The 22,898-nt window shown below is 46.5% G+C and overlaps 2 protein-coding genes across 2 annotated transcripts; both read left to right on the plus strand.

Moving 5' to 3' along the window:
* The first annotated feature begins 4,442 nt into the window (after window positions 1–4,442).
* On the plus strand, window positions 4,443–4,808 carry LOC117861822 (uncharacterized). Its single transcript, XM_034745352.1, has one exon. The coding sequence runs from the start codon at window positions 4,443–4,445 to the stop codon at window positions 4,806–4,808; it is 366 nt and encodes a 121-aa protein (XP_034601243.1).
* A 13,628-nt stretch (window positions 4,809–18,436) lies between these two features.
* On the plus strand, window positions 18,437–21,650 carry LOC117860891 (multiprotein-bridging factor 1a). The gene is made up of 4 exons (XM_034744312.2): window positions 18,437–18,735; window positions 19,116–19,199; window positions 20,955–21,037; window positions 21,236–21,650. Exons 1-4 carry the CDS (start codon window positions 18,594–18,596, stop codon window positions 21,353–21,355), a joined length of 429 nt encoding a protein of 142 aa, XP_034600203.1. The 5' UTR covers window positions 18,437–18,593; the 3' UTR covers window positions 21,356–21,650.
* The last annotated feature ends 1,248 nt before the right edge of the window (window positions 21,651–22,898 follow it).

Below are 22,898 nucleotides of genomic sequence, written 5' to 3' on the forward strand. Positions count from 1 at the left end.
TTTCAAACATGCAAAAATATATTAAATTAGCAAGTTTGTTTATAATAAGTTTTAACTAGTCATAAATTCTATACTATTTCTTTTTGCTTCTATTTGGAAATTTATTCTCACCGGTTGGAACTTGTAGGCATCGGATCTCGTCGGGTTCCGCTGGATTTCATGAAGCAAAAATTAAAATAAAACTATGCATCACATTGCTAAAATTTTAGATAGAAATACACAAATTAAAATTTCAGAAGCAAACAACATGATACACTGTGACAAACTCAAATATTGCTGAAAGTTTACATAGAAATACACAAATTTAATCTTGAGAGCAACAACAACATGATACACTACGACAAACCATCCACTAAGTACTATCTAGTAGAACTTCAAGCATCCTTGGGCGAAGATGAAGGTTTCGCTGACGCAGCCTCATCATGTGGTTTATTTGTACCTCCTGCAATGGTAGTACTTATAAGTGGACCTAAAACACCCAGGATTGGCGGTGGAGCATAACAACCACCAAAAGGAGGTTCCTGACCCGCCGCAACAGCATTTTCATGACATCTTTGCAAATAACGAAGCATTGCTTTCTCCCACGCACTCATTTTCTTCAGCTTATCGTGAGGGCCAACTATGGTTTTTCCCTTGCCGCGAGAGGAACGACGATCTCCCCCACCATCGCCACTACATCCAGCATCAGAAGACATCTCTATGTACCACAAATTATTTAGCTCATATTTAATTTACAAATAACTAAACTATTAAAAACTTCAATATTCCCACATAACGTACTTATTCTAAAAATGGCTAATTGCATACCTCTATCTGAAAAGTACTAAAGTATCAAAGTATCAAATTACACCTACAATTTATATGGCTAATTTATAAGTATTAAAAACACATTTACTCTAATTTTTTCCTAATACATAAAATTGAAATAATCTCAATTCTACCTCACATTTATTGTCCATTCTCCCTCACATTCAAACTATCCATCACATTGTAGCTCAAAAACATGTATAAATACAAATCCTCTACATGCTTAACAACAAACAAACTAATTTTTCTCCCTCTCTAAAGTATAAAACAAAGCTTAACAACAATAAATGAACGGAGCATGAAGTAGCTAACCTTCACAACACTTTGGATGGGTGAAATTCCCACGGAAATGAGGAAAAAAAATTTCAGCAGCACCTCCCCTAGGCTTGCTTCTACGCCATGGAGAGGATTCACTTCTCTGTCTTTGTGGAGTGGAGCGGCTCGGGCTGGAGGAGTGGAGGAGGAAGAAATGGTACTTGTAGATAAGATTTTATCCCGGTTGGTAAATCCAACCGGGACAAAAGCTGGTGGTTACTCCCGGTTGGTGTTACCAACGGGGACAAAAGCTTCAACGTTTTGTCCCGGTTGGAATTACCAACCGGGAGTAAAACATTTATGCCGGTTGGTAGCTCCAATCCAGGGTAAAGGGTGGCGCCATCGGTGCTCGGAAACTAGCTGTTTTAACCGAGACTAAAGGGTGGCCTGTAGTCCCAGTTGCAAAAAAGGAACTGAGAGTAAAGGTGCGCCCCATTCCAGCCTACCGTGGCGCACCCCTTTTCTCCCGGTCGAAATTAAACTGAGACTAAAGGGGATGTTATCTAAAGTCAGTTCTCTGGTAGTGATGCAAATTGAGGTCATGCAGGAGGCGCAAGTTGATGGACTGGGCGTGTGATGGATTTTATCGTGCTGCTCATTGAGTATATGGTAATGTTGCCGGCTTATTATATTCACTCGTATTCTTGCCGGAGTATTTTATTATTTTCATATGCTTTAGTTTCCTAGCTACGTATGTGTTGATTAGGGAGTCCAGATGGCTTTTTGTTTGGTGCCTGCATGCACCATGTGTTTGAGTCGGACCAGGTCTATTTTATGTTGTGGTTTCCAACCTGGAAACCTGATGGCTGGCCTGCGTGCCTCTAATAGCCAGGGCCGACGCCTATGTAAGTCAGACTGTTTTTATTGTGAGTTTTTCTGTCGAGGTTCCTCCTCCCAAGCGAAGAGGCGGCGCTGCCTTCTTCCTTGCTGTGGCGACGGCTGCCGATCCAATTGAGGATTGTGGAGAGCTCGTGATCAGGTTACAACCTGGGTACGTGTCTCGATCTCGTCGAGGTCCCATCTTCTGATCGTAGTTCCTCGTGGACGCGGGTGGAAGACCTATCTAGGGTTTGGATTTGCAGTCTGTCCGGTAAGCCGATCCATTTATCTATTTTACTAGAGAATTTTGCTGGTGATTAATCAGACGGAACTATTTTGTTCTTGTGGAATACTCTGCTGTCTTGTCGATCTGAGATTGCCTGTGAAGTTGTTGCCGTGAGACTCAGCTATTATATATCTATTGCTCTGTGAGTGCAAAACTGCTGATTGATTTCGATCGTGAGTTAGCTACTGGCTGAGCATGGATATGGTCTTGTGCCTGTGCTATTTTTGAAAAGGAAAAAGTTCATTTTAGTCCCCTCACCTATCCACTTTGTCGGCTTAACCTCCTGAACAAAGTTTTGGCTCAATTTGCTCCCCTGAACTATTTTATTTAGTCCAATCTACCCCTAATTAGATTTCTCTTTTCTGTTTCTCCGTGTATGAGTTTATTCCGGTATGTATATGCTGCTGGTGTATATGTTGTGGCATCAGGGGCACGGACGCAGCTACCTAGTTATATATATAGCCGCCATGGGGACTCTATGTTGCTGCTCTCTTGTGGATACTGAAGCATAGTGCCGCAACCTTGAAGACATCAGCGCCCTCTTCAAGCTCAAGTGCCTTGTAATTAATCCTCACCCTTCCGTAAACATGTCCGAACAAGCCAAACACACGATCTCTAAATCTCACCAGTTTCTTCTTAACACACATATACCATTTCTTGCCATCCAAAGGGCCCAGTAAGAGGATGGGGAACGCACGCTGCCAATGGAGAGGAGAGGAACCCCCCACGCCGCTCGGCACCCCACCGGCGGCGGACACCCAACCTCGCCAACCTCCCCCAGCAGAACCCCACTCCCCGCCGGCCACTTCCGGTCACCTCCACCAGCAGCCCACCATGCCAGCCAACCAGCTTTCCCCAACCCCATCGCACTTTGTGGAGGATGCTCTTGACCTGCGCTAATGTTCAGAGTCGGAGGAGGACAGCCCATGCCTGCATCGCATCGAAGCTCAGGCATTGAAGACGGAGAAAGTGAAGGTAGCGGCAACCAGAACGGAGAAGGAATCCCTGGAAGGCTCAAAAGGCAACTTGGTAGTTGGTCAGCATCACCGGATTCCCTCCCTAGTGATAAAGCCGGCCAACCACCGGGTCTCCTACAAGGAAGCTCTCTTGAAGACAACAACTTTCAAGCCAAGATTCCCCAAGAACAAGTCACATCATGGAAAGCAGGTATGGTCCAGGCTCGGCCCTAGGCACAAGAGCATTCATGACAGGCTTCATGAGAGGGTGCCATCAATTAACGACAGGCTTGGCCCTCATCCACACCCGGGGGGACATTGGCTTGAGCTGCTCAAGGCAAAGGCTGGTAGGCGCTGCTTCAATTGCTTAGCCCCTTACCACCGCATCGCCAAGTGTAGAGATCCGCCTAGGTGCATTTTGTTCTCATGCTCCGAGCACAAGATGCGCCATTGCTGCTCAGCGCCACCACCGCCACATATTGCATCCACCACCATGACAGTGGTGAGCCACTACCTCACAGCCGCCTTGCTACTATTAGGAAATGTATAGCTGTTTTATAGCTTTCCATGTATACTTGATTGTATTCCTTGTATACCAAGCCATATTGGCTATATATTAAAGGTCATCCCCTCATTAGGGTGTGTGGTGTTTCCCCATAGTATTACAAGACCAAGAACAATCTGTCCCGGGACTTTCCTTCCGCTCCTCTCCACCTCCCAGGCACGCCTAACCCTAGGCGACACCCCTCCTCTCCCTGTGCACCGGCGCACCTCTCTCCTCCCCTATGCAGCTCCCATGCCCTAGGATTCCACCGCTGAGTCCTCCAGGTCCGGCACCCTCCTGTCAACCGGCGTCACCACCATGCCGGTGATCGGTGCCGGCTCTCTGCCAGCCACCAGCGCTGGCACCCTGCCGGCCACCGGCACCGTCGGCTGTTGTCCACCCCTACGCCACCATCTTCGTCAAGTCTCATGTCCCCATGACGCTGACGATGAAGTCCTCCAGTTACTCCAAGTGGGCTTCCTTCTTCAAGTCCATGTGCAACAAATTCAGCCTCAAGTCGCACATCGACGACACCTTGGCGCCACGCCCGCCCCGACAATCCTGATTAGGATCAAGCGGACTGCTACGTTCGCTCCTAGATTTTCGACTCCGTTGATGACTCCGTCCTTGACCTCACCATGGAGGATGACGAGTAGACCGCTCGGGCTCTCTAGCTCGCCATTGAAGCCTCTTCTGCACCAACAAGCAATCCCTGATGATCTTCCTCAGCCACGACTTCCACTCGATGACACAGGGGGACTCCTCCATCTCGGAGTACTGCCAGTGCATGAAGAACCTCGCCGACACTCTCCGTGACATTGGTCAACCCTTCCAGGACTCCCTGCTGGTCCTGAACCTCCTCCACGGCCTCAACCCTCGCTACTCCAACACCGCCGATGACATCGCCAACTCCATCGTCAGCTTCCTGACCTTCGCTCAAGCCCATGACATGCTTGCCCTGAAGGAGCTTCATCTCACCAACAAGGAGATGGTCTCCAACTCCACCATCCTTAGAACTGGTTTGTCATCTTCCTCCTACAACTACATGGGTGGGTGCCACTCAGCCTTTAGCCTTGTCTAGACCGGTGGCGGCGGCGGTAAGAAGCGGTGGAAGGGGAAACAGGCCGGCGGCCGCTTCCAGGCGCCTGCCAGTGGTGGCCAGCATGGTGGCGGTCCACCGTGCCCCACCGGCCTGTGGTTCTGCTTCAGTCCAGGGGTCGACCCCTATGGAAACTTGGGCCACTAGCAGGCCGGCAACCAGTACACTTCGGGCGAAAGTGAGGGCTGGCATGCCTCTGCTCCGGGCCTCCTTGAACCACCTCCACAGGTCCACATGGCGTTCGCTCGCCTCCAAGCATCACCACCAACCCTAACATGGGACCAGGCCAGGCTGGTTGATGCCCTCAACGATATGGCGATGCAGAACGGTGGCTGGGTGGTCGACTTCGATGCTTCCGGCAACATGGCATCCTCGGATGGTATTCTTTTCTCCCGCCTACCCTCCACTCACTCCTTCATCACAGTCGGCAATGGTCAAATCAAACCCATCACGTGCCATGGCAACTCCACCCTTCCCACCCCCACCTCGCACTTTTGCCTTAATAATGTTCTAATTGTTCCATCCTTAATTTGTAATCTGATTTTAGTTCATCAGTTTACTAGGGACAATAACTGCACTATAGAATTTGACGCTCTTGGTTTTTCTGTCAAGGATATTCCGACCAAACATGTGATTCTTCGCTACAATAGTGCCGATGACCTTTACACCATCCCTCCAGCCGCCAGCACCACAGCTCCCCACGCCAGCCTCGCCATCTCCTCCAACCTATGGCACCTTCATCTTGGTCATCCTACTCCCGCCGCCATCGACACACTTAGACATAATTCCTCTATTATTTGTAATAAAGGGACTCATACCTTATGCCATTCGTGTTAGTTAGGCAAACATGTACGGTTACCTTTTTCCCCTTCTAGTTCCCACAGTACTACACCCTTTGAGCTAGTGCATTGTGATGTTTGGACTTCCCCCGTAGCTAGTATAGGAGTCTTGCAGGGGGCCCTTCAATACCTCACCCTGACTCGACCTGACCTGACGTATGCGGTCCAGCAGGTGTGCTTGTTCATGCATGATCCCCGCGAGCCCCATCTTGCACTGATCAAGCGCATTCTGCGCTATGTGAAGGGCACTCTTGTTGGAGGTATGCCCTAGAGGCAATCATAGAGATGATGATATTTGATTGTATCTATGATTTGTATATTGTGTTCCTTGAATATCCATTAAAGGCTACTTGAATTGATTTGCAATTATGTGAATTGTATGTGAAACTCTTTACTTGTATGGTTATTCTAAAAGTTGTCCCTAGTCGGAGTACATGTGTGGACACACATGAATATTAGACTAGTACATGTATTAGTTGATGACTATGTTTCACAAGTCATGGACATGGAGATGTCAAACTAAAGATGTAGGCATATGTAGAGACATGTGCTAGGACTGACCCAACGCGAGAAGTAGTTCTCTCTTTACACAACAAGTACGCTTTATCCTTAGACCTGAGATTGTTGCATGTACTCAAGATGTGAATCGACACACTTAGGGGCTATCAAACGCTACACCGTAACAGGGTAGTTATAAAGGTAGCTTTCGGGTTTGTCAGAAAGCATGCTGTGAGGCATGGTCAATCAAGATGGGATTTGCCCCTCTCTGATTGAGTGTGATATCTGTGGGCCCCTCGAGTGATCGGATCCAAAAATGCATGGCCATGCTACGTACGGTTAAGAGTTAACCTACAAAGGGATTCTGTATCACGGGATCGAGAAAGAGCTGTCGGCTTGAAACTAGACCAAATATCGTGAGGCAAAGGGAATAGCATGTACATGATGTTGTGATGGTTCGTCTGATATGATTTTCGTGTGCGTATAGGAGTTGGCACATCTTGCTAGAGGCCACTACTAACTATTGGGCCGAGTAGGAGTACTCGGGCCATGTCTATACGTATCCGAACCCATAGGGTCACACACTTAAGGGGCTGGAAGCCCAATTCGGATGCAATCTGAGTTGGATCAGGTTTAGAAGTACTAATGGGCCTCAGACCCAGAGGCCCGTCAGGAACCTCTATAAATAGAGGGGTGGGGCGCCCTAGGGTTTCATCCCGTTGGTCGAAACACATCTACCGCGCCTCCTACGCCCTCGCTTGTTGCAACTCGCGGACCTAGCAGTCCGACTTGCGACGTTTCCTCCCTGCACGTGTGGATACCTTGGAGGTGTTGCGCTTGTAGCACTTGAATGAGCCGCCGACGAGCCATGACGAGCCGCCGACGAGCCACGACGAGCCGACGACAAGCCGCGGCACGAAGACGATCTTGTGTGATATCTAAGAATGATATGTTTATGGCTTTTGCACCCATTGTGAATGGATTGTTTGTTTTAAATCTTGATGGTTCACCTGTTTGTAATATAAATGCTAAAAGGTCTTGGCCTAATGATTTGAGTACTACCTACATGTGGCATTGTTGATTGGGTCATATAAGTGAGAAACGCATGAAGAAGCTCCATACTGATGGACTTTTAACTTCGTTTGATTTTGAATCATACGAGATATGTGAGGCTTGCTTACTAGGCAAGATGACCAAGGCACCTTTCATAGGTTTTCCTGAGAGAGCATTAGACTTGTTGGAACTTGTACATACCGATGTATGCAGACCAATGAGCACGATAGCCAGAGGAGGGTACCAATACTTCATAACTTTTACTGATGATTTTAGTAGATATGGATATGTCTACTTGATGAGGCACAAGTTTGAAACCTTTGAAAAGTTCAAGGAATTTCATAATGAAGTTGAAAATCAGCGTGGTAAGAAGATTAAGGCCTTACGATCTGATCGTGGAGGCGAATATTTGAGCCACGAGTTTAGCAATCATCTAAACAGTTGCGGAATTGTTCCACAACTTACGTCGCCTAGAACACCTCAGAGAAAACGGTGTATCCGAGCGACGTAATCGAATTTTGTTAGACATGGTTTGATCAATGATGAGCCAGTCAGACCTACTGTTGTCATTTTGGGGATACGCTCTAGAAACAACAGTTTTCACACTTAATAGGGTACCATCTAAATCCGTAGTTAAGACACCATATGAGATGTGGACTGGAAAAGTTCCTAGTTTGTCTTTTCTAAAGATTTGGGGATGTGAAGTGTTTGTCAAGCGACTTCAATCGGACAAGATCATACCCAAGTCGGATAAGTGCATTTTCGTGGGATGTCCAAAGGAAACTTTAGGATATTATTTCTACAACCGATCAGAGGGCAAAGTGTTTGTCGCTCGGAACGGGGTTTTCCTAGAGAAAGTTTCTCAAAGGAGAAACAAGTGGAAAGACAATGCATCTTGAAGAAGTGCAAGATGAGCCGATTGGGCAAGAATCAATGAGTGATGCTAACGTAGCAGAACAAGTTGAGATACCCATGGCAAGAGAAGTACCACCACAACCACGAAAGTCGGCAAGGCTCCACGAAATGCGGGAAATATTATTGTTGTACAATGATGAGCCTGCGACATATGCAAAAGCAATGATGGACCTAGACTCCGAAAAATGGCAGAGTGCCATGCAATCCAAAATAGAGTCCATGGGAGACAATCAAGTTTGGAACTTGGTTGACCCGCCTGATGGTGTTAAAGCCATAGAATGCAAGTGGATCTATAAGAAGAAAAAGGACATGGATGGAAATGTTCACATCTATAAAGCACGACTTGTCGCAAAAGGTTTTCGACAAGTTCCAGGAGTTGACTACGACGAGACCTTCTCGCCCGTAGTGATGCTTAAGACCATTCGGATTATTCTAGCTATAGCTGCATATTTCGATTATGAGATATGGCAAATAGATGTCAAGACAGCTGTTCTGAATGGAAACCTAGCTGAGGACGTGTATATGATACAGCCCGAGGGTTTTGTTGATCCGAAAAATGCTGGAAAAGTATGCAAGCTTCAGAGATCCATTTATGAATTGAAGCAAGCATCTAGGAGTTGGAACATTCGTTTTGATGAAGTGGTCAAAAGGTTTGACTTCACCAAGAACGAAGAAAAGTCTTGTGTTTACAAGAAGGTTAGTGGGAGCTCTGTAGTATTTCTAATCTTATATGTGGATGACATATTGCTGATTGGAAAATAACATTCCTATACTTGAGTCCGTAAAAAACTTCACTGAAAAATAGTTTTTCGATGAAGGATTTAGGGGAAGCGGCATATATTCTGGGCATTAAGATCTATAGAGATAGATCAAGAAGGCTTATAGGATTAAGCCAAGATACTTATATTGACAAAGTGTTGAAGCGGTTTAGCATGGAAGAGGCGAAGAAAGGGTTCTTGCCTATGTCACATGGCATACATCTCAGCAAGACTCAGTGTCCTTCGACTACTGGTGAGTGGGATCGCATGAGTAGAGTGCCATATGCCTCGGCTATTGGATCTATCATGTATGCAATGATAAGTACTCGCCCAGATGTTTCATATGTGCTAAGTATGACAAGCAGACACCAGTCTGATTCGGGTGAGAGTCACTGGACAGCGGTGAAAAACATTCTTAAGTACTTAAGAAGGACTAAAGATATGTTCCTCGTCTATGGAGGTGAGGAGGAGCTCATTGTAACAGTTACACCGATGCTAGTTTCCAAACCGACAGAGATGATTCAAAGTCACAATCAGGATTTGTGTTCACGCTAAATGGTGGTGCTGTTAGTTGGAAGAGTTCCAAGTAGGAGACGGTGGCCAATTCTACGACAGAAGCCGAGTACATAGCGGCTTCGGAAGCCGCGAAGCCTGTGTTTGGATAAGGAATTTCCTTATTGAGCTTGGTGTGTTCTTGAATGCGTCCAACCCATTGAATCTCTACTATGATAACAATAGGGCAATTGCGCAAACAAAGGAGCCAAGGAATCACCAGAAGAACAAACACGTAATGCGGCGATTTCATCTCATTCGAGACTTCGTTAACCAGGGTGAGATCAAGATATGCAAAATACACACGAATCTGAACATTTCTTATCCGTTGACAAAACCACTCCTTCAGGCTAAGCATGATGCACATGTAAGAGCTATGGGTATTAGGTACCTTCTAGATTGACTCTAGTGCAAGTGGGAGACTGTTGGAGGTATTCCCTAGAGGCAATTATAGAGATGATGATATTTCATTTGTATCCATGATTTATATTGTGTTCCTTGAATATCCATTAAAGGCTAGTTAAATTGATTTGCAATTATGTGAATTGTATGTGAAACTCTTTACTTGTATGGTTATTCTAAAGTTGTCCCTAGTCGGAGTTCATGTGAGGACACACATGAATATTAGACTAGCACATGTATTAGTTGATGACTATGTTTCACGAGTCATGGACATGGAGATGTTAAACTAATAATGTGGGCACATGTGGAGACATGTGCTAGGACTGACCCAACACGAGAAGTAGTTCTCTCTTTACACAACATGTACGCTTTGTCCTTAGACCTGAGATTGTCGCATGTACTCAAGATGTGGATCGACTTACTTAGGGGCTATCAAACGCTACACCGTGACAAGGTAGTTAAAAAGATAGCTTTCGGTTTTGTCAAGAAGCATGCTATGAGGCATGGTCAATCAAGATGGGATTTGCCCCTCTCTGATTGAGAGTGATATCTCTGGGCCCCTCGAGTGATCGGATCCGAAAATGCATGGCCATGCTACGTACGGTAAAGAGTTAACCTACAAAGGGATTCCGAATCACAGGATCGAGAAATAGTGGTCGGCTTGGAGCTAGACCAAATATCGTAAGGCAAAGGGAATAGCATGTATGTGACGTTGTGACGGTTTGTGTGATATGATTTTCATGTGCGTATAGGAGTTGGCACGTCTTGCTAGAGGCCGCTACCGACTATTGGGCCGAGTAGGAGTACTCGGGCCATGTCTATACGTATCCGAACCCATAGGGTCACACACTTAAGGGGCTGGAAGCCCAATTCGGATGTGATCCGAGTTGGATTAGGTTTAGAAGTACTAATGGGTCTCGGACCCAGAGGCCCGTTAGGAACCTCTATAAAATGAGGGGTGGGGGCGCCCTAGGGTTTACACCTTTTTGGCAAAACACATCTGCCGTGCCTCCCACACCCTCGCCTGTTGCAACTCGCGGACCTAGCAATCCGGCTTGCGATGCTTCGTCCCTGCACGTGTGGATACCTTGGAGGTGTTGCACCTGCAGCACTTGGACGAGCCATCGACGAGCCACGACGAGCCGCGGCACGTGGACGACCTTGCTGCACGTGGACGAGCTGCTGAGGAGCTGCTCGACGTCAACTTGATTGACTACATGTTCAACTACGCTGATCGACTTCGCTGCCTCGATACGATTCTACATCTTCCGTACTAGTGCGTCGAGTGGTAATCCCGTGATCCATATGCGGCAGTTTTCCTGGTTTACGCGGTAGAAATTTTTTTGATTTGCGCTAGGTAGCCTACCTCGTATCCCAACATATTCATGGATAATGTTGTGTACTGTTCGACCTTTCATTGTGTTGTCCTTAGGTCATGTACTGCTTAATTTTATTTGCTACATATTTGTCCTTCCTTTCGATCGATTATTTCAATTACGTAGTTTTAATAATTATTTCGACATTGTTTAGACATGTATAATGAATGCACGGAATCATTCAAAAGCATTAAACTTCTGATCTATCTACAGTCCACGAATGAGCACACATCGTTCGTTACACAATCGTACACACCATAAAATATACAAGTCATCTTATGCACTAAATGTGTCCTCGCTTGAAACGAGGCTCACCGGCACCACGACCATGCCTCGCTGCCCGCTGCGCTGCTCTGGTCTGCTGTTGGTCATACGTCAATGGCTCCAGCGGGCCAACATCGCGAGTCGGACGTCCTCCCGGTGCCGCCGCTGGTGGTGCCGCCGCAGGTGGTGTCGCGAGGTACTATGTCGCGCCCGGTGGAGGCCCCTGGGGGCGTCAGGCAACTGAGAGGGACCGATCACGTCAGGCTCGGCTCTGAAAAGGTCGTCGATCCAAGCGTGGATGCTGGACCTCTGTCTCTCATGATGGAGTCCTCCGAAACCCATCCGCGGTCTGCAAACCCTGTTATGCAACAAAGGAAATGGTTGTGTTAGCTCCGTTGCGTAATTAAAAATGAATAGAAAAAATGTATTTGTCACGTACCTGCTGGTCGTATCTCTGTGCGTGCTCGAGCTGAAGAGGGCCACGAGGAGCACGCTGCAGTATAACCGGCATGCATCTGCGTGCCTGTCGGCAAGGCGTGCTGCGGAACGGTGGACGGATTGGGTGTGGCATACCAAGACGGTGGTGGTGCAGGTGTGGCGTAGGACGTCCCGGCCGGTGGCGGACGAACAGGCGGCTGAGAGGACATACCAGCTTCCTGAGTAGGAGCTGGAGAGGACGGACAGCGGTAGGCAGCCCGTGGTGGAAGTACGATGTCCCCGTGACCGCCACGGCAGCTGACGGCCCTCAAGAACCTACTGTAGGCATCCCGGGCCCTCCTGTACAGCGTCCGGTGCTGATGAGCAGTCATGTTGTCGTAGTGGTTGATGCCGTACGTCAGCTCTGTGGCTACCTCAGCAATAACGTCGTACTGTTGGGGAGAGAAAATGATTCAAGTTATTTAGACCAAATGATGCAAGTTGAGTAACAAAAATAATATAATAGCTTACCGCATAGTCGAAGTTGACGTCTCTCAAGCGCGGGTACATCTGCGTGACTGGCGCGGTCTCTGTAGGTGGTTCCCTCGGAACATACGTGACCCGCGTCCTAGTCCTCGGTAAGAACCACTGAAGGTACACTGCGAAAGCATCGTCGTCGTGTGCACGGGTCTCCTGCACCACCTCGTCTAGTGCGGTCGTCCACATGTCAACCCACTGAACCATCCTAGAAGCCCATAAGACTCCAGGCCCGGCACCACCACCACCCTGACGGCTAGCCCTAACCGAAGCATTGTTGCACAAGTGAAATAAACAAAAAATTTATATTGCAAGGTGAATCAAAAGGCCGGGGGTGTACCTGTGAACGGCGGTTAGGACAACAGACGTAACCGGAACTAGGGAGTGTTGGTACAGGCCGAACTGTCTCATCACACGGTGAACCGCATAGTCCTCGATGTGGATGTCATAGACTAGTGGCCTCGTCGTCCTCCAGTACTCCATGTCCCGATAGCACCGCGAAGAGAGGCCATGCGAGGCACAAGCCTGCACCTCCTCGAAGGAGTACGGTCTCCACCTCACGTCGGTGTCGACAAGAGCGTCGAACATACTAATGAAGTCCGGGTATGACTTCTTCGTCTGCACCCCCACCTATATTCCCTGCAACAAATAAAATCACAATTTGGCATTTATGACTTTGAATAATTGAAATACGAATCGAATAATTGTAGTTGAAGAACCATACCCTCCTGAGGCACCACAACGACCCCATCGTGGGCCTGTCGACGTCATCGTCATTGAAACTCTCGGGGTAGGGGCACATGTCAATACGGGGTCGCCCTATCGGGAACCGCTCGTACGACCACAGCTGCAACAGCAACGGGCATCCAAGGAAGATTAGATCCGCCGAAATTACCTTACAGCAGCCCATGCAAAGACCCCTATAGGTCGCCGCCAATACAGCTGAACCCCAGCTGTATTGTGGAACCTCGTCGAGCGGGACCTCCGCAATGGCTCTCGCGTAAGGAAGAAGGTGCTTAGGCACCGAGTTCCCTTGCGACGTGCACAACAAGATCTAGCCGAAGAGCCACAACAGGTACGCGTCCAAGTGTTGCACAACTGTGGCATCAGCGGCGTCGGCTCTCAAGTACTCGTCCTGCTAACAAATTCCAAACTTGGGTCAAAATTATGAACAAGTTACAAAAAATGAATTGGACATGCAAGTAATTAAATACTCACACTAAACTGCTGGAGTCATGCCTTCGTGGGCCCGTGTGTGGAGCTAAAAGTGTGGTACGGTGGGGCACCATCCACGCGGTAAACGTCCGCAAACCGACCTAGCAGCTCGTCATGCCAGGTAGGCGGGACGTCCACCGCGGCTATGGTGGCCCTTGCTAGTGGAAGCCCAAGTAGCATGGAGACATCCTCCAGTGTGGGGGCCATCTCACCAATTGGGAGGTGGAAGGTGTGCGTCTCCGGCCGCCACCGGTCCAGCAGAGCAGCTAGCAGCAACATGTCAAATTGGAACCATGTGGACCTGTCACCGCATCGTGCAGCGCTGTTGGCCATGTCACCCTCGACTAACCTAGCTATAGGGAGGAGGCCCGCCGCACATAACCTATATCATGCAAAGAATTAATTAGTTTAAAGAAATGAATCGTTCAACTTAACACACAATTTATACTAAGTACGATATATTTGGGGATCCAATGTGCGTCGATTAGCATGGTCGAGAGCGGGTTACGTGTCTGAAACGTGCCGAGAGTCGAACCGCGTACCGCTGACATGTACGACCTGTGCTAGCCGTCCAAGGTAGGGTCAAGCAACTCAGGGGTCTGGTACCCCTGTGGAACTGGGTGCGCCATACCTGTCACACAAGTACTGAAAAAATAAAGACTTCAAGACGTAATATAAATGAAATACATAGCATAGGAGTTATTACAAATAAAAGCATCCATGATAAATAATACATTACAGGACATTTTGACCACAACAACAAATAAACAACAATAGATAAACAGTACATTACATTACATTAGGGCCGCAACTTAAGTTACAATAACACAACTAAAGATAAACATTACATTGCATTACAAATTATTAGATGCGGCTTGAGTGCTCGCACTTCCATACGTTGTTGCTAGGCATTTCTTGTAGGTGTGACCGTCTTCGTGGCACTTGGAGCAGAGTCGGACATCAGGACCTGCTTCAGATTGATCCATGTCATTACGGATACGTCTGCTCCCTTGTCGCCCGACCCCTTGGAACAATTCTGGATCAGGGTCAGGAATGTAGCGGGCGTCATTCCTAGGATTGTTGACAAAGTCTCCTAGTAAACGATATCCATAAATCTCGATCCTCCAAGTTTGCCATATAGTTTCTTTCAGGAAATATTGCGGCACGAAATGACGCGATTGAAGCCCTCTCGCCTCGATGCATGCAGCAATGACATGGGTGCAAGGCCTATGAAGCAACCTTGCCTTGTGGCAATAGCAAACACAACCTTCGTTGCTAATGATGCACTCATGTATGTGTCTCTCGCGCCTCCCGCCTATTCGAACTTTGTCCCTGCAAACAACTTTGAACCGACGTTCCACGGCTCCCACTTCTTTCGCACGATGCAAATGAGCTTTTTTAATCGCACCCTCCATATACTCTATCTTGTACCCATAGATCCTGTGGTTGTCGCGCATTGAGTTATCAGCCAACTGGTACCTTTCCTCGAAATACTTCATGGTGCAGTATAAGTAAAATTCCACAATACCAACAAGGAGCAGGCCCCGAACACCGCGCAGGACCTAGTTGTAAACCTCAGCTAGGTTTGTCGTCATTATACCCCACCGTGCACCTCCTTCATCAAAGAGTAATGTCCACTTTTCCTTCGGTTCATTCTCAATCCACTGTGAGAACCTCTTGATGGATCTTCCCCGTCTATGCCTGACATTTGGATTGTCGAGCCCTACGTCCTCTAGAGACACAGGGTGGTCGGCCTCACTATTGGCCGACCTCTTCGCTAGTTCCTCGCATTGCTTCTTTGTGATGTCCTCAAGTTTCTTCCACAACAGGTACTTCTTCTTCTGATTCTGGCTGCATAGGCGCTTGAACAATTTCATAAGGGTCTTGTTCTTGAATTGGCTATGAAAGTTTGCACTCATATGCCTCATGCACCACCTACTCTTCAAGTCCGGCTATATGGGTGCCCTGAAACGCTCCTGACTTCCATTCTGTAGGTCTTCGATTGCTTGCATAATACTTTTGTGCCGATCATGGATGAGACAAACCCCCTCGACGTCCATCACAATCATGTTGTTCACCCTCTCGAGGAACCAATGCCAGCTATCCCTAGACTCCTCCACAAATGCGATCGCAAGTGGCAACACCTGATTGTTGCCATCGGACCCAACAACTGTCAATATTGTTCCCTTGTATCTTCCAGTCAGAAATGTGCCATCAATGCAAATGACTGGTCGACGTAGCCGGAAAGCCTGAATGCAAGGATCCAACACGAGGAATGCCCACTGCAGGACCTACTTCCCTGTAAACTAAACACATGGATAGGCTTTCAAGTTGTAGAAGCTTCCAGAATTTCTCTGGAAAATGGTGTGCAACAGGATAGGGAGGTTGTCATAGGACGCTTCAAACGTATCCCACTTCATCTCCAGCGCCTTCTGCTTCGCCTGGTAAGCTTTGCTGTAGCTGATCTTCTACTTGAACTTCTCCTCTATGGCACAAACAATGGACTTGGGCTCGAAGTTAGGATTCTGCACTATATGAGGATACATGTATTGAGCAACAAAATCAGCAGTGAGGTTGCTGTGTGTTCCTTCCAATTCAGCCAGCAAGCATTGGTGCTCAACCACTCTAGTCACCTCCCAGTAATCCTTCCATTTCCCCTTGTATGCATACACCCTGAATGGGCAATCATTACGCACACAACGGACATCATACACATTCGGGCTACTTTTTTTCACCCTGAATTGACGCTGCAAAGACAAAGTGAACCATCTCTTAATAGCCACCTTCACTTCCTCCCCACTTTGGTACAACGCCCTAATGCATACCTCATTCTCCCTGTACTCCCAAGGAACATTTTCCCCAGTATTCACCTGTAGGGCGGAATGGTCATAATTTGACCAATTTCTCGGTACAGGATAACCATCTTCCTCATCAGAGGAGTCATCATCCACGGCATCATTGGCCTCCTCTCCTTCCATCTCCAGCTGCTATACTAACTCAGAAAATTCTTCCCCCTCATCAGCCTCCCCATTTGGTGTGCAGGATGCAACATCATTCTCTGCATCTTCCCCTTCTTGGTCATCATAATCAAGTTCTTCATTTCCACCCTCAGTACTCTGCACATCTTCTTCCACTTCAACTTTATCACCTCCTACTTCTTCTTCAATATGACTGTTAGATCCACCCTTCATGAACATTTGAACATACCATATGATTGGTAAACCTTTTCTCGTGCAACCATTTATGTAAGTCCGGTAGCTCGAAGTTCCTTCTAGCAGAAGCAACTCCCAAAAATTTATGTCGGACCGTCTTTTGACTACAACCCTCACACAGATACATCCACTTGATCTCTATCAACACCAAGGTCCCTACAAAGCCACCTGCAAATGTCCCCCAAGTTCTCTCTCTTGCTCTTGGAACACACTTGGTGAAATAGGAAAATTCACTCAAATCTACCCCTTCTGGACCATATCTAACCTCCCTGGCCCATAGAACACTTGAAAATATAAACTATTCGACATGCCTGCAAACATACATGAAACAATCAGTCCAAATTAATCTCAGCAATATATATCAGTTAACTACAATAACGACTTCAATTCAATAAACAAACAACTATGTAACACTTAAGCTTGGCTTAGTAATTAAATTTATCATAGGCTTCTACTTGAACTAATATAGACGACAAATAAATCTTAGATCCAGTAGATATTTCTAAATCTCAGATCCACTAAGATTTCTAAAATTTACTGTGATCTAAAATAAAGCTATTGTACTACCTAAGGTAAATCTACTATACCTAAGCTAATTCTACTGTACCACTGAAGCTGAATCTATTTTAATGTCTATGTGCTGACTAAGCTACATTTTGCTATATCTAAATTCAGCTAAATGTTTCTATGTCTCAGATTCACTATCTATTTCTAAATCTCAGATCCACTAATATTTCTAAATCTAGATCTAGTTAATACACTACGCTATCTAAACTACGAGATTAAAAAAAATTACCTGCGAACGACGGAAGAATTTCCTTCTCCCCTTCTTCCCTCCTCCTCCTCTCCTTTCTTCCCTCCTCCTCTCCTCTCCTCTCCTCTCCTTCTTTTTTCTTCCCTTTTTTTTCCTTTCCTCTCTTTCTCTTTCTCTGGCGCTCTCTCTCTTTCTTCTCTGGCGCTGGCGGCGCGCTCTGGTGCGGGGGAGGGGAGGGGCGCGGGCGCGCGTTATATGGTGGGCGAGCCCCGTCGTTTGAACTGGCGGTAAGGGCCTTACCGCCGTTTACCACCAGTTCAAACAGTGGAGCTCTCTCGGGTAGCGCGCGAAGCTTATTCGTTGGGTGACCGTTGACGCGTTAGATCCTTACCGCCGTTTCGGCCGGCGGTATAAACCTATTTCTGCAAATTTTTGATTGGACTATATATTTCTGCAAAATCGAAAAAAAATATAAACATAAAAAAAATTTGACAAAAAAGGAAGAGGGCCGAAGGCAGGAACCAAGCCGGCCCAAGACACCTGCCGGCTATGATCTCCTCCTTATGGGCCGGAATTGGTACACTTGGACAATAATCACATAACACTATAGGCCCGAACCTTATCCAAAACAAGAGAAACAAGAGACCGCTGTTCCCACGGGTAGGCGAGAAAATATCTGCCAAACCGACGTCCCTCATAGAACCGATGCTGACACGTGGGTCCCACCGTTTTGGGCCCCATCTGTCATTGTCGTTCTCGTCCACGACATTGCATTATTCCCTGCGGCCCCTGGATTGGGACTCCAGAAGGTTCCCACCTCCGCCTCCATATCTTCTTCTTGGTCCTCCGCCTCCACCTCCACCACTTCGCGTGCTCGAGTCGCGTTCCGTGTAGAGAGAGAGAGAGAGAGAGGCTGCCGGGCCGGAGAGTCAGCGACAGCGAAGGAGAGAGGAAGGGAGCCAGAGAGGGAGAGGGATGGCGGGGATCGGACCGATCAGGCAGGACTGGGAGCCGGTGGTGGTGCGGAAGAAGGCGCCCAACGCCGCCGCCAAGAAGGATGAGAAGGCCGTCAACGCCGCGCGCCGCTCCGGCGCCGAGATCGAGACCATGAAGAAGTGTGAGTGGTGCCCTAGCTCTCGATTGGCTCCCCCCATCTTTTACTGGATCGATTGGGGACTTCGTTTTCTCGTTGCGGATTCGTACGGATTTCGATTTCGTCCGTCTTGCTGGCGGTCGTGCTGTTCGATTGGTCAGATTCGACGATTAGGGTTTCGTTATTTCGGTGCTTCTGATTTATTCTTTGATGCTTTTGTGTACTTTTCGGGATTTTTCCTTGCTTTAGCTAGCTAGGGTTTGAGGAAGTTTCGATCGGTGCTATCGATCTTTGGGTTGTTTTTTTTTTCTGCTATTTGTTTCTTTACCAAAAAAATTTCCAGCACTTCTCTGATTTCTCTGATTCTGCTTGATCTGTGTGTTGACAACTTTTGTTGTTTGCAGACAACGCTGGGACGAACAAGGCGGCGTCCAGTGGCACATCCCTCAACACCAAGCGGCTCGACGACGATACTGAGAATCTTACCCGTGAGCAATCATTATCCCCGACCATCTTATGCATTAACAAATTATCGTGATGCTTATTTTCTAATCCGTTCGGGGACTATCACCTCGGATGTATGATAAATTAATTAGGATCTAGGTTCGGTTGTCTCATAGTACTTTGCTTGCTATTGTAATCTCAGTGGTGTAGAGATGGAAGTCTTGACTTGATACTAAAATTTTCCCACTTTATTAGCGATGCTGATATTCATTTGTTTGCTAGAAAAAAATGTTATCGGGGAAGTATTGTATACCATTGTGCATATAGTTTTACCATGTTTCTAGCAATTGCATAGTTATGCCAAAGCATAGAACACAGGTAAAGTTGTTTTTTGTTGGTCAGGGTTTTGATTAAAGGCATGTTTCCCCGCATTATAGTATATGTACATTGAAATTCTTGTAACCTTGCTGTTGTTAAGGGTGCAAGAATATCACTGTATTTTCGGATGAGAACATTTTTTTTGCTTGTTGCATTGACCTGTGCAAATATATGTCTTTCAACTGATGTCCCACGGTCAATATCTGGTACACACTTATCAATTTTGTTTTTTTTTTTAAATTGTTCGGTGCCTACTAAGTAGCTGTTTATTCAAGCTGTTCAAGGTTTCAGTAACAATATTTTTATCACGTGAGCATCTTGCATGAGTGATAATCTGCTTACAATAGTAACTCTATTGGCTTGTCAGGGCATGTGGTACTTTTGTGATATGTAGACATGGGGTTAATGTGTATGAGCTGCAATGCCATAGTATCAATGTAATGCTGACATGCTTACAATTTTTTGTTGGTGGCGCCAATGGCTTGCTATGATATGTTAGTAGACATAATATTGTCAGCCTTAAAGTGCAATCTGTATAGTATGATTCTAGTGTAATGGAAATTTACAAAGTGTATCAAAAGCTTGGCACTTCTGCTCAGTGTGTCCTGATCTGAGTTTAGATTACATTGGTCCTTTGCCCATTAGTTCCTGACCTCTACTTTAGATTACATCATGTTTTGGTTCGCTTCAAACTAATACTTTTTCAAGTCTGAGTGCTACAATGCAAAGCTTTGGTCTTTGCTGCTGGGTGTAATACTTATTTGGTCAAGGAAATATGTGACTTCTTGCTGAGATCTGTTCGAAAATTGTGTTGTGAGCTTTTCTTTAGTCCAATGGCTATGGTAATGATGAAATGGGAGCAATGCAATGCACCTTTTTTTTTTGGTTTGTTGAGTCATGATTAGTTCCAAGGCTCTGGGATGCTCGCACTTTCATGTCAACTCTGTTAGTTCTGCAACAAGTTGTTTCAGCATTATTTCATGGACACACAGTGCCAGTTTCCCGTAGCAATTTTATCTGTATGAAAATAAATTATACAATAGTTAGTGTTTTGTTTTATCATTGGGGCATATTTGGTTCATATGTTCTGTGTGGATCTGTACAAAAGATCAACTTTTGGATCCATCACTTACCTCATTTCATTTCACATCTTAAATGAAGATGAATTAGATATCGAGGAATCACTACAGGATGTCACTGTTGTTTCCATACCGACCTAGTATGGACGGCTATCAATTCGAGTAGTTCAGCACTGGAATGGAATATAAACTTGTTGCATCTATTCGAATACCATGCGCTAGTTCAAACTTCAAAGTAAACATGATCCGAGTCCCCCACAGAAGATTGCACCATGCTTTACATGTATTTCATTTCATAACTAGCATTCTGATAATAACTGATGTCATCTCACTTTGTGCTAGATGAGCGTGTCCCAAGTGACCTGAAGAAAAACCTCATGCAAGCAAGGCTGGATAAGAAGCTGACTCAAGCACAGCTTGCTCAGGTAATACAAGTATTTACAAATATAGTTCCATTCTTTCCTGAGCAAATGGGGGTGTGGCCTTCTAATTAAATGGCATTTTATTTTACTACCACAGAGTGGCAACATGGTATCAAAGTGGTAGTTTTGCATAAAGTAGAATTTTCCAAAGAGATGAAAATATGCTCTTACAACTACTGACAATATGTCATGTGGGAACAGATGATTAATGAGAAGCCACAAGTGATCCAGGAGTATGAGTCGGGCAAGGCGATCCCTAACCAGCAGATTATTGGCAAGCTCGAGAGAGCCCTGGGAACAAAGCTGCGTGGTAAGAAATAACTTGCGAACTGGTGCCCTGGAGCAGCATGAAGCTGAAGAAGACAAGGCTATCTGTCTGCTTATTATCTATGCTTGGTTTTCAAAGTCATGCAGACTATTTCTGTGTTGGTACATGAGTGAATAACAGTGTCGTGGGTGGACCTTGTAATGCTTTGCTGCTTTGATGTGTCATATGACCTAGTGCGTAAGAGTTGCGCTAAGCTGTGAACTGATAGCGTAACCTGCGTGATGCTGGTGCATGATGATGCTTTCTACTAGTGGTTGTTAATGATGTCTCAGCTGCTTGCCGGAGGTATATTTTGGGTCTTCGCTGAAGCATTGATAGTATCCACGGTAATATTAAGCGTGAGAAGCTGTCATCCGGCGGTTAAAACTGCGATTATGCTGTAAGGATTTGACGGGTAGCCTGAATTGGGTTAAAACCGCGATTATGCTCTAAGGATTTTACACGGTAGTGATTTGGGCTCACACCCGGTGCTAGGCTATCTACAGTGATTTTTTAAAACAATGATGGTTGTGATCAATCCTAGCAGTTAGTTTCCCAAACCACTTCAGCTGCTACAAATCCGCTGCCTCCCTGCGGCCTTTCGATCGGATGCAAAGGCAGCCACTGACATGCTGTGCCTCTGGTGGGCTCAAAGAAAAACAGCTGTTGGGCTTGCTTCCCTTCCCCGCCGACCCAGCGCAGCTAAACGGGCCTGCAAAGTTAGATGTAGCCCATCAATGTAAAGCACATGGGAATTTGAAAACCTAGCTTCCGGAAGCCCATTTGTTACGTGGCCTTTTAAGATTCGTGTTAACAATTTTGTCCAGGACCTTGCTGCTGCTACCGCCGGCTGCACGCCCCCGCCGTGCGTGGAGCGCGCTGCTGCTGTCGCCGCTAGCGCTGTCGATGCCGTGCACGCCGTCGTTACTGCTGCTTCCGCTGCCGCCGCCGTGCGCACCGCCACCAGTGATGCGCCGTTGACGAAGAAGCTGCTAGAAGTTTTTTTTTTTGTCGAAATGTCGAATTAGGTTTAAAAAATATTTTTTTTGAAATGTTGAATTAGGTTTAAAAACTGTTGAATCTAATTTTTGAAAATGTTGAAATAGATGGTAGTAAATGTTAATGTGGTATTTTTCTACAAATGTTGATATATTAGAGGGATATAGGTACCCCACGGGTCTCCACCGACTAGGATACTGGCCGGTCCTGACAAGTGGACCCGCCCGACCAGGGCGTGTGGGTCAAGGACGTCAAGATACTTGTAGTACAAGTCAAGGAGCGGCTCGGATATTGTGGACACGTATTGTAGTCCGACACAGATCACCCTCCATGTAACAACCGAGTAGATAGATTTAAACCGACTATAACCCTAGGTTGCAAGCCTATATAATGCGGCCAAGGGTGCCACCCGTGGGCAACTCAGAACCCAACACATCAACTCTCGAGCAATACAAACCACCAACATACAGGACGTAGGGTATTACTCTTCGGAGGTCTGAACCTGTCTAAAATTCTCGTGTCCCTCGTGTTCTTGCGATCACTTTTGAGTTCTTAGTT

The sequence above is a fragment of the Setaria viridis genome, chromosome 6 (genome assembly GCF_005286985.2).
Source record: "Setaria viridis chromosome 6, Setaria_viridis_v4.0, whole genome shotgun sequence".
Classification (NCBI taxonomy): domain Eukaryota; kingdom Viridiplantae; phylum Streptophyta; class Magnoliopsida; order Poales; family Poaceae; genus Setaria; species Setaria viridis.

Bases quoted from the DNA above. Each gene is read 5' to 3' on its own strand.
- LOC117861822 (XM_034745352.1), top strand. From the start codon at position 4,443: ATGATCTTCCTCAGCCACGACTTCCACTCGATGACACAGGGGGACTCC.
- LOC117860891 (XM_034744312.2), top strand. From the start codon at position 18,594: ATGGCGGGGATCGGACCGATCAGGCAGGACTGGGAGCCGGTGGTGGTG. The intron at 19,200-20,954 runs GTGAGCAATCAT...ACTTTGTGCTAG, and splicing joins CGATACTGAGAATCTTACCC to ATGAGCGTGTCCCAAGTGAC. The intron at 21,038-21,235 runs GTAATACAAGTA...ATGTGGGAACAG, and splicing joins CTCAAGCACAGCTTGCTCAG to ATGATTAATGAGAAGCCACA.